The sequence below is a fragment of the Lynx canadensis genome, chromosome B2 (genome assembly GCF_007474595.2).
Source record: "Lynx canadensis isolate LIC74 chromosome B2, mLynCan4.pri.v2, whole genome shotgun sequence".
Taxonomy (NCBI): Eukaryota; Metazoa; Chordata; class Mammalia; order Carnivora; family Felidae; genus Lynx; species Lynx canadensis.
This window is the reverse complement of record NC_044307.1, coordinates 75,620,867-75,637,744: the sequence shown is the minus strand read 5'-3', so window position 1 is coordinate 75,637,744 and position 16,878 is coordinate 75,620,867. Positions and strand designations below refer to the sequence as shown.

The following is a 16,878-nucleotide window of genomic DNA, read 5'->3' as shown; positions in this document are numbered from 1 at the left end:
AACTATTCTTTTACCTTATATCCTGATATAAGAGACTTTTAAATTCTAATTTCTGTAGATCTTAAGTATTTGGACTGGTTTTTCATACTTCTGTTTTGCTTATTTAGAAACATTTCTCATATTTGTTCAGGTAACACAGCAAGAATCCATGTTCTCATTGAAGAATATCATGGAATATTAATATAATTTTGTACTATGAACTAGAAGCAAATTTCCTAGCCAAAAAAACCTGCTAAAGTACACATTATAAAATCCCAGTTACATTTATACATTAAATCCAGCTGACAGCAGCTATTTCAGAGTTTTCAGACTGCCCAGACATTTCTGTTGAATGAATATCAATGGTAGAACAAATATTTGGGGTACTATGTTATGATAATTTGCAGTGAGGCTTAACATGTGTGTTATACTTGTGTGTGTGTGTGTATAGGGAGAGAGCAGCCAAGTCCACAATAAAGAGGAAGCTTTTTTTTTCCCCTAAAGATAAATGAGCCCAATCATAGATAACAAGGAAATCCACAAATGTCATGTTCAAAGTAAGAATTTGAACCAAAAACAAAAACAAAAAAAAAGCGGGAGGGAAAGTTGTATTTCATGAGTCTCTAGAATCTTGAATTACTGGTTTTTGTTAATAAGACTGTTTTGTAAGAGAATAAAAAAGAAAAATAATACACAGACCCAGTAATGGAAGGTGTAGACTCTTTAAAAGTAACGTTGGTTTTTGAACAGGGCTCTTGCTCCCCAAATTTTTTTGAGGGAATAAATTTACATGTAAGTCACAGGGTAAATGTAATAAATATGTAGTATAATTAAATGTTAAAATGATCTTTAGAATTTTTAGACCAAAAATTAAGAATCATCTCAAATTGGGGGGAAAGCTTTGTCAAAAATTGATATGTAATTTAAAACTAGAAAAAAAAAAGATCAAACGGACAGTCTTTTAAATTGGACATATCTCTCATAAAAACTGGCTATTTTTTATTCTAATTTACTCTTCTAGAACTGTCAAATAATACCAACTCCAGAACTGAACTATGCATGAAATATCATCTTAGTCGTCTTCTGCCCCTTGAGTAAAAATTTCAAGTTCTGTTTGGTGTACCCAGAATGGTGAAACTAGACAATATTCTAGAAGAGACAACTGTTTTGGCCAAAGAGGACAGACTTAAAGAATAATCTTTCTAAATCATTGAGATTACTGATAAGATATAGATATTATCCATAGCTCAGGTGGAATCTGACTAGAAACTTGAAAGTTAAGTTTCTATCAAACAAGTGGAAATATTATTTCATACAGTGAGTAATAAAGCTCTCAAATGCCTCTTCAGATATACCAAATGAAAATATAGATGTTTGAAATATATAGATTTCTGGATGACAGATGTAAAAGTGGATGATTAAGAGAGATTTTACCTAACTTCTGAGGTTGACAGCAAGCAAGAAAACCATTTTCTTCCATTATAGTCACAGTTCTGGGGTGACTGCCCATAAATTTGTACTAGTGTAGGAATGGGCCACATCCTATGTTTAATTCTAAAGGCAGGAAATCATACAGGCCAGTCTTTGAGGCCATTTGTAGTTTTTGTATTCTCTGTTAACCACATGACATAGATGACTTTTTAGCAGAGCCGCAGAGGTCTTTAAATTGATTTTTAAAATATAAAAATGTTCAATGTGGAGTTAATAACTAATAATAGCCACTAAATGAGAAGGTCTACAGAGAACCAATTCTTTCATACTCTGTGGGGGTGGGAGACAGTCTGAAATGTGTCAGACAAAAGACTCTCAGGCTGTTAATCCTAGAAATACTATCTCAGATTGATCTTAGTAAATAGAATGTATTAATAACTGACTACATTACAGAGTAATTGAGATGGCATCATCTTTAACATAAAAGAAGATTACCAGTAGTTTTAATTTTTTACTCTCCTGACCCAACTGATCTATTATATTGACTGTGGCCATCAATTTTGATATATCTGTTAATAGAACTTCCTTAAGTGTATAGGCTGTTCCCCTTAGATAGATTCATAAGACTAAGTATCTGTGACAAAAGGCAGTGTGTCTGTAGATGGTTGAGCACTTGAAGATAGTTGGTGATTCATTATAGTGTAGGACAGCCCAAATATGCCTGCAGGATGTCTGGAAGCCTATTGATTATTAGCTTAAATTCCATAGAATATCTTTCTTAATGTAACTTAGAACCATATAGAAAGAAATATTAGTGGTGTGAGTTTTCTTACCTCTATTCCAGGCCTCTAAAAGTTTTCACTTAACAGGAGGAGTTCCCCTCATTAATACCTATAATTCATTTAAAGTATAACAATAGATTTTTTTCTTTAAGATAATCAGTTGGCTATTTTATAGCTTTTCAATTAGTTTAGGTTTATGAGGGCACATACTGAGCATAATGCACAGAACTGAGCGTAATGGGAAAAAGTCATCTTTCTAGATCTCTGTCAACTTCGTAAGCCATAGGAAGAGTACAACTCTGATGTTACTCCTGGCTGTGGAAATGAAGCGTGTAGTATTGTGGTGAAGAACCCAAGCTCTGGAAGATTCCTGTGTGGAATCCTCTCTCTTACTTGCCATCATTTGGCCTTGGGCAGATTATTTAACCTCTCTGGCCTCAGTATTTTCATCTGCGAAACTTCATAGAGTTGGGGTGAGGATGAAATGAGCTAGTGTATGTTTTGGGTTGAACAATATAATCCTGCTGTTTTTGTAGGACCAAAATGGTCAAATATTGACAATTCATATGGTTTGTATGGTTCAACCTGTAAAAATTCTTAGGGGCGCCTGGGTGGCTCAGTTGGTTAAGCGTCCGACTTCAGCTCAGGTCATGATCTTGCGGTTTGTGAGTTCGAGCCCCGTGTTGGGCTCTGTGCTGACAGGCCTGGAGCCTGCTTCAGATTCTCTGTCTCCCTCTTTCTCTGCCCCTCTCTCGCTCATGCTCTGTCTCTCTCTCCTTCAAAAATAAATAAACATTTAAAAAATTAAAAAATAATAATAAAAGTAAAAATCTTTAGAACTTGGTGAGCCCCATGACAGTGTTAGCTTTACCCTTTCTTAAAGGTTTAAGCTTTCTCGAAGAAGGGGCTAATTTTTTTTCATTATTTATTCACCTATGGATGTGATCTGCTTATGTTATGAAACTCAGTAGCACTAAGTACATGAGCCCTGTGTTGTAAATGCATGTTTTTCCCTTTCTACTACTGAATATTGGGTGGATATGTTAACTTCCCTTTGCATCACTTCTAGTGATAGACAGGATTGAATCAGATGATCCAAGGCTTTCTCCAACACTAATATGCTATGATTCTACCATAAGTTTTCTCTTCTTGGCCAAGTTTTAAGAAACTGAGATTCGAGAACAATTCTCTCCGCATTCACCTATATCAAAGAGAACCACACCAAAGAAAAATTGCCTAAATTAATCACAGCCATTTTCCAACTTGAGGTGTAGTATGTTTCAAGACACTCAGCATTAACACAGCCGTCAATCTCCTTAAAACCAAACGATCCTATCCACAAAAATAATTACTTCTCACCCATCCTTGCTTCATAGTATTCTTAAAGATCTAGAGAATGTCTTTTCTTCAATGCTTATGTTACTAAAATCCTAAAGGTCACCTCAGGTAGCCACTGTGAACTTTAAAGACCATCCTCTATTAGGTAACAGTTTTCTGAGTTGCATTGTTTTCATACATCTATAAGGAAAGCCTAAACTTGTGTCATTATCAATATCCAGGAACAACATGACTTGAACATTATTGTCTGCTTTAGAAAATAGTAATCGGAGAATTTCAGTGAAAGTCATTTTCAGTATTGTAAACTGGTTTTACAGAATGTAAGCTTAAGGATTTTTTAAAGCATTTGTTATGTTTTTGCAAGAAGTTTATGAAAAAGAAAAGATGCGGCTAGATTAGAAGGGAATATTTACACCCAAACTAAATATAGAAAAGACTTCTGGAAGTAATAAAATTCTTTAATAATAGAGTATCCTCTATTAAGAAATTGGTGCCTTCTCCAGTTGTATGTTTCATAAAGAAGCAATACAGAGAGAGCTTTGCTTCTGCTTCTATCTGTTGAGAGAAATTATTTGCTTCCAGCCTTCAAAAGATAAGTAATTTGAATTTTGGTTGCTTTACAGTGGCCTCTGATTTTTCCCCACCTTTTGTATTCAAAAGTGTCCTTATTCAGTAAACATTAATCCAGTGTTTTAGGCATTGTGTTGATTAGTGAAAAACAGGAGGAGACACAGTTCCTGATACCAAAAAGCCATCCCCAGAGTGGGATTTGGGGGTGGAAATAAAGACATATGATGGGAATAGGATGAAGATATGTATCAGATGCAGAGGGCACAGAGGCAGAGCATGTAACTAACTCACTTGGACTTGGGGTGGGAGGAGTGGGCATAGCTGTGCCTGATAGTAGTGGGTGACAGTATCAGTCCAAGAGGCCTTCCTGGAGTAGGCATCTGAGTCACCATGATGGTGTTATGGATGCAATCTAGTTTGCAGGGAAGGGGCAGGGAACAGAGACAGAAGAGCTTGATTACTATGCAAAGGAATCTGCGTTAGATGAATCTGAAAGTTATGGAGAGCCATTGAAGGACACTATTTAGAGAAGTAACTTTGTCAGCATTTTCCACTCAGAAAGATCACTCTAGCTGCACTGCAGAGACTAGATTGGAGGAGGTCCAGACTAGAGGCAGGAAGCCCCTCTGGATGGCTATTGATGAATCCTGAGAGCTGAGTGAGGGAAGCCCACACTTAGCAGTAGCAGCAATGGGATAAGAACATGTATGAAAGATGTTAAGAAGGATTTGGTGGCAGAGTGCATGAATATTTTTATGATTTATATTTTATTATTATACTTAGCCAGTGTGTACAACTGAGCATTTTCTAGCTCCCTGATACTGTGATTTGAAGAATCAAAATTTTAATGTATTGAAATTATCTCCATTTGAACCCTATTGGGACCTTCTTAGCTCTGTGTAGCTCCATTGTAATGATAGATTTGGTTGCCCCAGGTTCTCTCAGCCAGGGTTGAGATATATTCTTATGTGCTATTTCATTTCTAATTAACTTAGATCTCATTGTATTAATGACATGTATTAATGTCTCATGTATTATGACAAAACCAGCAGTTTCCAGAGGGGAGATTGGGGGTGGGGGGCGCGGTGGGGGGAAGATAGGTGAAGTAGCTGATAGGGATTAAAGAGAATACTTATCACAATGACCACTGACTAATGTATAGAATTGTTGATTCACAATATTATATACCTGAAACACTAGTAAAACACTGAATGTTATACTTGAATTTTAGAAAATCAGTAAAAATCATTTAAAAATACATGACAGATATCAAAATATGTGAAAAAACTTTTAAAAAACTAACTTCCAGGTTTCATTGACTTCTCATCTACCTGCATTCGATTCCTTCTCAGTCTTCTGTAACTCTTCCTGACTCTGTTTTTCTTGCCTTTACCTACGTTTAGTTGTTTCTGCTTATATTTTTCTGGAACTGTTTTTTCCCCCCAGGATTTGGGGGTTCTTTTATGGCCCCTTCTCCATCACCGGTGACTCCAGCTCAGAATAACCTGCTGCAGCCCAATTTCGAAGCAGCTTTTGGAACAACGCCTTCAACTTCTAGCAGCAGCTCCTTTGATCCATCAGGTGAGGCAGTGACTTTCAAACGTTCTTTGCGTTTGTTCTGATTATAAAATATACCACCTAAGGTTAGTGTGATATCAGAAAACTCATAAGCAAATACTGAGTGGCGACCTGGTTTTAAAACTTTAATAAATCTTTTATTCTGTGTTTTAAGTAAATATTTCAGTACATTTTAGAAGATTTAAGGATAACCTGTAATCCTTTTCTGTGTTTCTGTTTTAAATTTTTAGCAGAGATCTAACGGCACACACACCATCTGTTTGCATGAGCTTACGTGCACATGGTTTAGAGACAGTTAAGGGAAAACAAACATTTTATGCAGTATCTGAATGTGTGGACACTCCCAACTGCTATTGCTTACACCCTCTGAAGCTTGCATGGCCCTCGGTTTTATGAAGTTGAGACACAAATAGTATTCTTTGCCTGCCTTTAATCTTTCATCCTGCTGTCATTTTGTTTGTATTCTCTTCCATTCTACTCTTCCCATGCTGGGTCCTTACTACAAATTTTCAATTGGTGAGTTTTTGGCAATTAAATGTGCTTCAGAAACACCCTAAATATATCCCCTGCCTGACAATTTGGTTGCTTCTATTGCCAGTGCCTAGTTGAATGCTGTCCCTTTCCAATTTAGAATTACCGTATGGTAGTGTTTGTGGTAAATATTCAAAGTTCTTTAACAAAAACTACCCACAAAAATTTTGACGCGGATAAGATATTAGCAACAATTTATGTAGATCTTTTGAGTCTGCATTTTGAATGGTCTTTCTGTATTCGAGGAATGAAACAAGTGGTAACTGGTTACATAGTGATTAGGAAACATCAATAATAGAATGATTTCTAATGTTTAAAATAGTTTTTCCCTTAAACATTCCTTGAAAGTTAGAACCTAAATTGATTACTATAATGAGGAGGGGGAGGGTCACAATTTTTTACTTCTAAAATATGGTCAACTGTTTGTCATATACTCATTACTAGGTACTAAACATTAGATCAGGTTTTATTCCACCACTAACTTCGTAAGAAACTAGGAGATCTAGCCTTATTTCTCATTTAGAATTGTTTTAAAGATAAGCATTATAGGAAAACAAAATAAGCATTGTAGGATCTGAGAGTACATTATCTAGGCTTTGCTGTAAATTACTACCATTTTCAATAAAAAAGTATTTTAGTGATTGTTTTTAATAAGAGTACCACTTATTGAGTGCCTATATAGAGCAAGCATTATAATAAAGACATGACATATATTATCTAATTTGATCTTGACAACAGGACCATGTGGTAGTAGTATTCTTCCCATTAGTTTTCAGAGGAGAAAACTATAGCTCAGACAGTGATTTTCTCAAATTCACACAGTTAGTGAGGCATGCAACTAAACTGAGCCTAATTCCAACCCCAAAATCTGTGCTCTTTCCTGTACATTACACAGATTTTTTTCCATCTTTATTTATGTTTACTAGTATTTCTGTACTTTATGGGTAGACATATGTAGACATGTTCTTCTATGTGTTACAGTCATAAAAAGTGTGAATTACATGCCTTCTTTTGTAAGATTGTACATTCACTTGTTTTATAGTTTTTCAAAAGACAATTTCCATTTAAGTTTGCATATGGCCTTATTTTTTCAATTATTCTGACTCTGGTCTATTTGATTTTTAGTGTTTGATGGTCTAGGTGATCTACTGATGCCAACCATGGCACCAGCCGGGCAGCCTGCACCCATCTCAATGGTACCCCCCAGTCCAGCCATGGCAGCAAGCAAAGCCCTTGGGAGTGACCTTGATTCATCTCTTGCCAGCTTAGTAGGCAGTGAGTAATACAGTTGTTTGTTGTTGGGTTTTATATCATATGTGAATTTTTGTTCTCTATCCTTTCGTATATATTTGTTTCTGGATTCACTTACGGGTGAGTATATCAAGGAGCAGACAGAAATTCTTAATGTTCTACCCAGTACAGTTCCTTGAAGGATAGACAATTGTTGTGCCATTGTTTCACAAGCAGCACCCATGCCGTTTTTAGTATAAATTACTAAAGGGATAGAGAGCATACGCAAGCGTCAAACCAAGTACATTATGTATACTAAGTACTTAATTTTTCATTTCACTTGGAAATAAGAATACAGAGTAACTTAAATACTGAAATAATGACAATTGACCATCCATGTGAATTTTGGTTACTCATTCAACAAATATTTACTGACTACCAAGCACTCTTCCAGGCTCTAAGGCTAAATCAGTGAACAAAACAGGTATAAATTTCTGTTCTTACGGTGCTCAGGAAGGGGAGAGACAGTTTGAAATAAGTAAGTTCTGTAGTACGTGAGGTCATAAGCATTCTGGGGAAGAAACAGACCGGGCGAAGAGGAGTTGGGAACACTGCAGAGGGGAGTTGGGTTCCCTGAGAAGGTATATTTTGAGCAAAGATCTGAAGGTAAAGGGATGAACCACATGGATCTGAGGGAGAATATTTGCAGGCAGAGAAGATAGCCAGTGCAAAGGCATTGGGGCAGAAAACTGCCTGTCATATTTGAGGAATAATAAGGAGACCAGAGGCTAGAGATGGGTAAAGAGAGAGTCCTAGGAGATGAGGGCAGCTAGTATAAAGACTTGCCTTTCCTTTTAACCCTGAATTTGATTCTTTATTAAGGTGAATGGGTTCACACTGCTGATACCTTTCACTTTTCTCAAGGCTTTGGCAGATCCTTGATACAGACTTTTTTTTTTTTTCCTATGTATTATCCAATGGACATATTTTTCCCATTCATTGTCCCTGGTGTGGGCATCCATGAAAATGCTTTGAGGACACCCATGGAGAGATGATTTGAGTATTTGTTCCTACACTAAAATTTCAACTCACTGAAGGACAGTTGGCAGTCGTAACTGCTTTCACTGGCACTGCAATGTATGATCCAGATTCTCCTTCAAAAATAAGGATTTATACCTCCAGCCCCTGAGAGTACAGTTTTGATTGCAAAGGGTAGCAAGAAAGAATATTTTTGAGTAATTAAATTGCTGTGTCCTGTTTATAGTAATGATTACATGAATTCATGTATTTATCAAAATGTATAGAAATATAACAACCTCCCCAAAAAAACCACTGATTTTCATTTTAAGTAAAAGTGAAGTATTTTTTAATAAAATATCTTCCAAAACTGAAAAAAAAAAAAAAAAGATCTACATACCCCCTATCAATATTCCAGTTTCCTTGTTTATAGAGCTTGATGAGTTGAACCTAAAATTTGTATGGAAATGCAAGGAAGCCAGAATAGCCAAACATTCTAAGTAAAGAAGAATAACCTTGGAAGACTCACATTTAGTGATTTTAAAACTTACTACAAAGCTATAGTAATTAAGAGAAGTGGTATTGCCTAGGGATGAGCATATATCTCAGTGGAATAGAATAACAGTCTAGAAATAAGCATACATCTGTGGTCAGTTGGTTATCACCAAAGTTGCCAATACAGTTCAATGGGAAAAGAATTATCTTTCCAACAAATGGTGTCAGGATAGCTGGACATCCACGTGCAGAAGGATGGAGTTAGATATCTTGCTTACTGCAAAATAATTAATTCACAGTGGATCATAGAACTGTATGGATCATAAGTGCCAAAACTATAAAACTCTTAGAAGAAAATGTGTTAGTAAACAAATCTTCATGACCTTGGATTGGATAATGTTCTTAGATATGACACCAAAAGCACAAGCAACGATAGATCAAAATAGATAAATAGAACTACGTTAAAATTAAAAACTTTTGTGCTACAAATGACACTGTCAAGAAAGTAAAAAAAATAACCCACAGAATGGGAGAAGGTATTTGTAAAACATATATCTGCTAAGGAACTTATACCCAAAATAAATAAAGAACTCTTACAACTCAATAATGAAAATACAAATAACACAATTTTATTTTTTTTAAGTTTATTTATTTTGAGAGAGAGAGACAGTGAGTGGGTAGGGGCAGAGAGAGAGGGGGGGAGAGAATCCCAAGCAGGCTTTGCAGGGTTAGCACAGAGCCCTATGTGATGTCGGGCTCAAACTCACGAACCGTGAGATCACGACCTGAGCCAAAATCAAGAGTTGGATGCTAAACCGACTGAGCCACCCACGTGCCCCCAAATAACCCAATTTTAAAATGGCCAAATGATTTGAATAGGTCTTTCTCCACAGAAGATATATGTATGGTCAATATGCACATGAAAAGGTGCTCCACACCAGTCATCTGGGAAATGCGTATCTAAACCACATGAGATATCACTTCTCACCCATTAGGATGGCCATAATTAAAAATAATAATAATAATAAACAAACAAAAACAAAAGAAAAAAAAACAGTGCTGATGAGAATGTGGAGACATTGAAACTCTAGCGTTGCTGGTGAAAATGCAACTGTGGAAAGCAGTTTGGCAGTTTCTCCAGACCTGAAACAGTTACCCTTACAGAGCATACCATATAACTAGCCTAGAAGCTCTTCCCATACATCTCTGCCCAGCTTTGCTCAAATCTCACCTCCCTGAGGCCTTCCCTGAACACCCTGTTTAATGCCCATCACCCTCATTCTACCTGACCAGATCCCTTGTGCCCTGCTCTTCCTTTGCTTATTTCCGTAGGCTTTCCTATCACCTTGTAGTAGCCTACATAATTTACTTTATTATTTTATTGTTTTATTCTCCATCTCACTCTATTAGAATGCACATTCCCCTAGGATCAAGATCTTTGTTTTCTTTACTAATGTATCCTATGGGCTTACAACAGTGCCTGGCGTCTATGGAGGCTCAATAAATATTTGCTGAAGTAATCAGTGAATTGAGATTAGAGTGGAATGAGTAAGCCAATTATGTCAGGAGTCCCCAAGACCACCTTCACATTCAGAGATCCACTAGAATTCAGAGGACTCAGCAGCACATAGTTGTACTCACAGCTAAGATTTATTACAGCAGCATAATAAGGACCCACAGCTGGATCATTAGGGCAAAAGACACAGGCAAGTTCGGAAGTATCCATATACCGACTTCCTTATGCTCTCTCCTTCCCATGAGGGGAAAAGCATACAAAAATGCAGCAACACGTGTGATATTTCTGCCCAGGGAAGCCCTGTAGAGACTCCACACCCAGGTCTTTTATCGGATGCTGATCATGTAGGCACTCTGCTTAACACAGCCCAAAATTTCAGTCTCGCAGAAAGAAGGAAAGCAGGTGTTCAGCATAAACCACATTGTTTATACAAACAGTTTAGACACAGTAGCCACCCTTATCATTAGGAAAAGTATTACCGCAGCATGGAGAACAGTTTACTAAGCTGGGTTCCTAGATGCCAGCCACATAGGCCTTTCTAAGAGAACAGTCTCAAGCATGCTGTGTTTACTCTTTCCTAGATACCAGCTGACATTAAAATGTGATCCTTAAGTATAATGTGAAGTAAAAGAAAATGTTAGATTTCTGAACATGTTTCCTAACATAGTTTCTCCTTTGTAAAATTGAATACAGTCATTCTTAGGCAAAATGTGGACTTTTTCTAGAACTCTCTTTGATCTTTTAAATGTCATATCATTTAAGCTGAGTATAGAGGTTTAAGTTCTTTTTTCTTTTATCCTTTTATAGATCTTGGAATTTCTGGTACCACATCGAAAAAGTAAGTGTTTTTGAAATTATCTGGTTTTCTTGTGGCAGTGTATTTACATTTATTTGAGACGATTAAATGCATTGGGGTAATAACTCATTCTCGAGCTCAGTAATTTCAAAATTGGTTTTTATTGCATTCTGGACTTTTGTTTTTGTTATTATTCTACTGGAACCTCCAAACTGTTGGCTCTGCAAGGAAAAGGAACAATCTATTTTGGTCTCCAAGATTGTCACTAAATTATAGCTAGAAATACTTCAGAATTATGGTTTGAATGCTTTAATAGCTTTAAATTCTAGAACACTATTCCTAGCTAACATTGGTTTTTAAAAGTCTGTCATGGAGGATCAATTTTAAGGAAGGATAGAAAGAATGGTCAACGATGTACCCTCTCTTCAGATGCACATTTCAGTACCTTTGAAATTGGGATGCATTTTACAGTAGATATATCTGACAGTCACTGTAAGGCAGGTTGTAGTCATGATGCAGTTGTGTGAAACCTTCTGATGAACCCTCCCACATCTAGAAGAAGTGCCATGATGGATGAAACAAACTACAGATATTTGATAAAGTATAGAGTATTTATGATATTTGGAAGTTTTTGTAACCAGTGAGGAATTTGGTTGAATTTTGTGGCACATTCTTCTATTGGAAGAATGCATGTTCCTCCAGGATCAGGATCTTCGTTTTCTTCACTAATAATCCCAAGTGCTTACAACAGTGCCTGGCATCTATACAGGCTCAATAAATATTGAGATCCAAACTCTAAATGATTTTTTATCAAATGCTTTTTTATACTGTCTTAGATACAATACAGTAAGACTCCTCTATAAGTTTAATTTGTTCTTTTTATTACCACTTGCCTTAAACAGACTACATCTAATCCCAAATAAAAGTATCTAAGGAGCCACACACATTGTTTTCTGAGTAGTGTGTTTTTAATACATGTGTTTGTTTTTTGCATGCTTGATTTTAGGGGCGACCTTCAGTGGAATGCTGGAGAGAAAAAGTTGACGGGTGGAGCCAACTGGCAGCCCAAAGTCGCCCCTGCAACCTGGTCAGCAGGTGTTCCACCAAGTGCACCTTTGGTACGTAGCCACCAGGGCCCAGGGCAGTGCTGACAATTTGCCAGTTTCCAAGCATGGGACAGAGTGCACTTTGTTTAGGTTTGCTACTGACATTGTACTTTTTCATCCACATTGAGGGCACATAAGCAGGATGCGATATTTACCAAAATGCAAATTTCATTGACTTTCTATTAATAGATTGTGGCCCATTTTTTAATTTTCATTATTTCAAAATAGTATTTATGCTTCTTTAGATATTACTTCTATATTTGTACAGTTATGGAAATAACTTTTCAAAATAATTCAGTATCACTGGTAATTATCCATATTTTGCTCCCATTTCTTGCCCAAGTCGCCTAATTGTCTTAAGAAGTAACGAAAACTTTTTTTTTCTTACCAGAAAGATTGGGCAGTTTTCTGTTGTGTAAATGGACTTTGATTTTAAAACTCTATTAATTCTGCTTACCACTTTTTAAACTGAAATACTAACGCCATCTTTTCTATAAAATTTAAATAGATTTCATGTTTGTGTATTAAATTTCTATTAATACCAATCATTCACTCTGGGAAAGAGTGTATCACTGGAAGTAAAGACTATCACTTTGTGAGATTTGTTACCACAAAAAGGATGTTTCCTAAGGCAGCAAAATTTACTGTTTTCCTTTATATGCTCCATTTTTGGCTAACCTGGGCTAGTCACTGTTTCCCAAGCTCAGTTGTAATTTTTCAGCTTTGCTTACTACCTTCACCTAAGTCACTCTTTACTAAGGCTTTCTTGATGCAAACCTTTCCTTGTTGCCTGAATTAATTCCTAACCATCACCCACCAACCCCAGCCAAACATGCATAGAAGTGAATTAGTATAAATTAGAATATAAACATTTTAGGTAGACTTTATTAAAATTAATCATGCTCCATAAATTAATTTCAATACCTGAATTATAGAATTTAAAACATGTTTTCTATTGAATAATTTGATAAAGAGTAATGGTTTTATATATAAAGTTTTATTATAATTTTATAAATAAGTGTAAACCAATCTGAAAAGGGCCATTTGAACTAAAATTTACCACTAAACAATACTAATACTATTAATCAAACTACAATTTATACTGATGCGGGATCACCGAGCCCAATGGTCAAGAAAGAATTTTTGAGATATTTTACGGTGCAAAAAAGTTGTTTATTGAAGTACAGAGATAGGACCCATGGGCAGAAAAAGCCGCATTGTAAGTGTGAGGAGTGACTGATTATAATAGGGTTTTCTGTCTTACGGAAGGGAAGGTGACATTAGGGCTCCAGGAAATTGAGTCTATAGGTTTCTGGAGGTCTGACTATTCTCAAGATTGTGCTTTTCTTGTAAGTCATTAAGACAGTGACAAACTGATGAAGTTTCATGTCCTCCATGACTGTGATCTTTAGCAGTTAACCATTGGCTTTTTCCTTCCTTTGTTCCTGGGCAGTCTTGAGTGCCTGAAAAATGTTAAATATGTCCCTCTCCCACCTTGGGGAGATTTTTGCCCTCAGCTTGCCTTTTGTTATCTCATCAATGAATACCACATATTGACATTAAATTTCACAATTTATATTATCATTACCAAATTAAAGAAACTAATTTTCTTATTCTCTCTAAAAGAGGTCTAAAGAGACCTCATGTGTTGTTCTGAGAAGTTTATACTTTAGTGTATTGCCCTTTCCAGCAGGCTTAAACTTTTCATTGTTTTTTTAACAGGTTAATTTCAGAACAGTTACAGTGATAACAGAGTTTAAAGATAGACTGGAGGAAAGCTTGGGTATCTGGCAGATAAGCTGTAGGCTTAAAAAAAGAATAAACAAAAAAGTGGTTGAGAACCACAGGTGAGGGTGGAAAGGAAGACAAGGAAGAAAATCTCAGGTAGAATCCACACAGGGGATCACTGTGAATGAAGCTACAAGACAGTGGTTGCCCGGGTTTCTTAATGGGGCGGTCACTAAACAATGAGGCCATTTAACCAAGAAGCAGAAGGAGGGAGAACTACTTTAGTAATAGTATTAAGTTGGAGACCTTCCTTGGTCAGCACCTCTCCTGAGATCAAGATTTTCACCATACAAGGTTACAGATTCATCAGATACTTAATTTACAGCTCGTCTGCTTCTTCAGGACAACAAGGCTACTCATTATCTGATTAGCAGGCACCATCACTGAGAATGAGATTGATATTCTCTTTTTTTTTTTTTTTTAACTCCAAACTCCTTATTTTTATTTATGAAGCAGAAGATGTTAAGTTGTTAGTAATTAAACTCCAGGAAGTAAAAGACAGTACACTTTAGCATAAAGTATCCACAACAGCTGTGGAAAGAGAAACTAGACCAACAGAAATAATTTATCAGGAAGGCAGAGTCACATGTTGTTCTGTTTCTTTCTGTTTTTTTATTTTCCTTGACTTTTTAGACAACAATATAAAGGCGGTCAAATGCAGAGTTATTTTATCTTCATTAACTCTAAGTCTTATATGTTGTCTGTATAAATTTACTGCCATTTACCCATTTACTGCAAAGCTCTTCTATAACAAAGCTCTGGCTTTGCTTTGACTTAAGAAATTATTCTGGCTTAATTACATAAGAAGGCCTCTGGCTTCTTCTCTCCACCCCGTTCTTTCATAAAATGCTGCTTCCGCTTCCCTATTCCTTAAAATATGTCTGAGTCTCTTTTTTTAAGCATATTCAAGCAAAAGAAGAGAGACAACTGAAATAAAACTTCTGCCTCAGAAGCAGCAAAGCAGTGTTTCCGTGTCCTCTGGTAATCTGCAGGCCTCTCCTTTTGAGTAGGAAATGAAAGAGCAGGTGTGAGGGTGAGCATCCTTCTGCTGCCTTCTAAAGTTTCTATTGATAGACAAGAGCTAAGGTTACCTTCCCAGTTTGTTTCAGATTTCCCTCAACTGCTGCTTGGAGGTACAGCTGTAGAATTTTTCAGATCATAGAACTCAAGTTAGATCTAAAAATCTTAACAGGACTTGAATACTTTGAACATGTCTGCTGGCAGGGCTCTGTCGTCATGGCCATCAAGAGCCCTGTGCTTCCAGGATTACTTTTTCCTGTTGTCCAATACTCGCTTAAGTTTCCATCCTACAAACTGGGAAGATTCTTGCAGTTCAGAAACATACGCATTTGGCAGGAGGCCACAGAATCCACATTTCTTTCCCTAAAAACAACTAACTTTCGTGTGCCTACATATGAAGCATTCGGTAAAATGTTGAAAAGAAAACAATAATAATAAATAAAAAAGAACCATGGGGCGCCTGGGTGGCGCAGTCGGTTAAGCGTCCGACTTCAGCCAGGTCACGATCTCGCGGTCCGTGAGTTCGAGCCCCGCGTCCGGCTCTGGGCTGATGGCTCAGAGCCTGGAGCCTGTTTCCGATTCTGTGTCTCCCTCTCTCTCTGCCCCTCCCCCATTCATGCTCTGTCTCTCTCTGTCCCAAAAATAAATAAACGTTGAAAAAAAAAAAAAAGAACCTTAGGACAAATAATATTTGGGGAGTAAATTATTAAGGGTTAATCTGTTCAAGCAAAATGGAAAACTTAGACTATATTTAAATTATTTGACCTATTTATTTGGTCAGCAATTTCCACAAGTTCATTTTATTTTGATAACTAACAAAAATCTTTTTTTTTCCATAGCCCGAAGTTCTAATGATAACAATTCTGGTAAATAATACAGTTATCATTGTATAATTCAATCCTGATAAATGATATGATTCTGAACAGCCTATTACCTAACCTGTTGAAATGATGAGTAAGGAGTGAATCTGAAGTATAATACCTGTTTTGTTTTTAAATTTTTTGATAAAATTTACATAAACATTAAATTCTCCATGTTCACAACTTTAAAGTGAATATTCATTCAGTATATATTCAGTGATTTTCAGTATATTTACAGTGTTTTAAAACTGTCACTATTGTCTAACTCCAGAATAGCTCCATCACCCCAAAAAGAAACACAATCCCTTTGAATTCCCACCTCTCCCTATCCCCTGGCATCTAATAATTTACTCTATAGGTTTGTCTATTCTGGGTATTCCATATCATCAGACTCCTATAATATGGAGCATTTGGTGCCTGGCTTCTTTTACTTAGCATGACATTTTCAGGGTTCATCCATGTTGTAGCACATATCAGTACCTCATTTCTTATGGCTGAATTTGGATATACCACCTTCTTCAACTGATGGGCGTTTGTGTCATTTCTACTTTTTGGCTGTTATGAAAAATACTTCTGTAATTTGTAAAGAAGTTTTTGTGTGAATATATGTCCTCAGTTCTCTTGGGTGTATACCTACGAATGGAATTGCTAGGTCATGTGTAACTCTCCACTGAGCCTTTTGAAGAACTGCCAAACTTTTCCACAGCAGCCACGTCATCTTACATCCCCACCAGCAATACGTAGGGTCTCAGTTGTGGTTTTGATACAGATTTCCCTAATGATAAATGAGGTTGAGCTTTTTTTATGTGCTTCTTGGCCATTAGTTTGTTTGGTTTTTTGT

At 36.5% G+C, this 16,878-nt stretch overlaps 1 protein-coding gene across 4 annotated transcripts in view; it reads left to right on the top strand.

Annotated features, from left to right (window-relative positions):
- SNAP91 (synaptosome associated protein 91) overlaps positions 1 to 16,878 on the top strand; it is a 147,543-nt gene that overhangs the window by 114,961 nt on the left and 15,704 nt on the right. For 3 of the 4 annotated variants that reach the window (XM_030315913.1, XM_030315914.1, XM_030315915.1), the window contains exons 23-26: positions 5,547 to 5,681; positions 7,335 to 7,484; positions 11,275 to 11,305; positions 12,270 to 12,381. In XM_030315913.1, coding sequence (XP_030171773.1) covers positions 5,547 to 5,681; positions 7,335 to 7,484; positions 11,275 to 11,305; positions 12,270 to 12,381 — 428 coding nt within the window. The remainder of the gene's footprint in view (positions 1 to 5,546; positions 5,682 to 7,334; positions 7,485 to 11,274; positions 11,306 to 12,269; positions 12,382 to 16,878) is intronic. The other variant, XM_030315917.1, reaches the window with a different exon arrangement.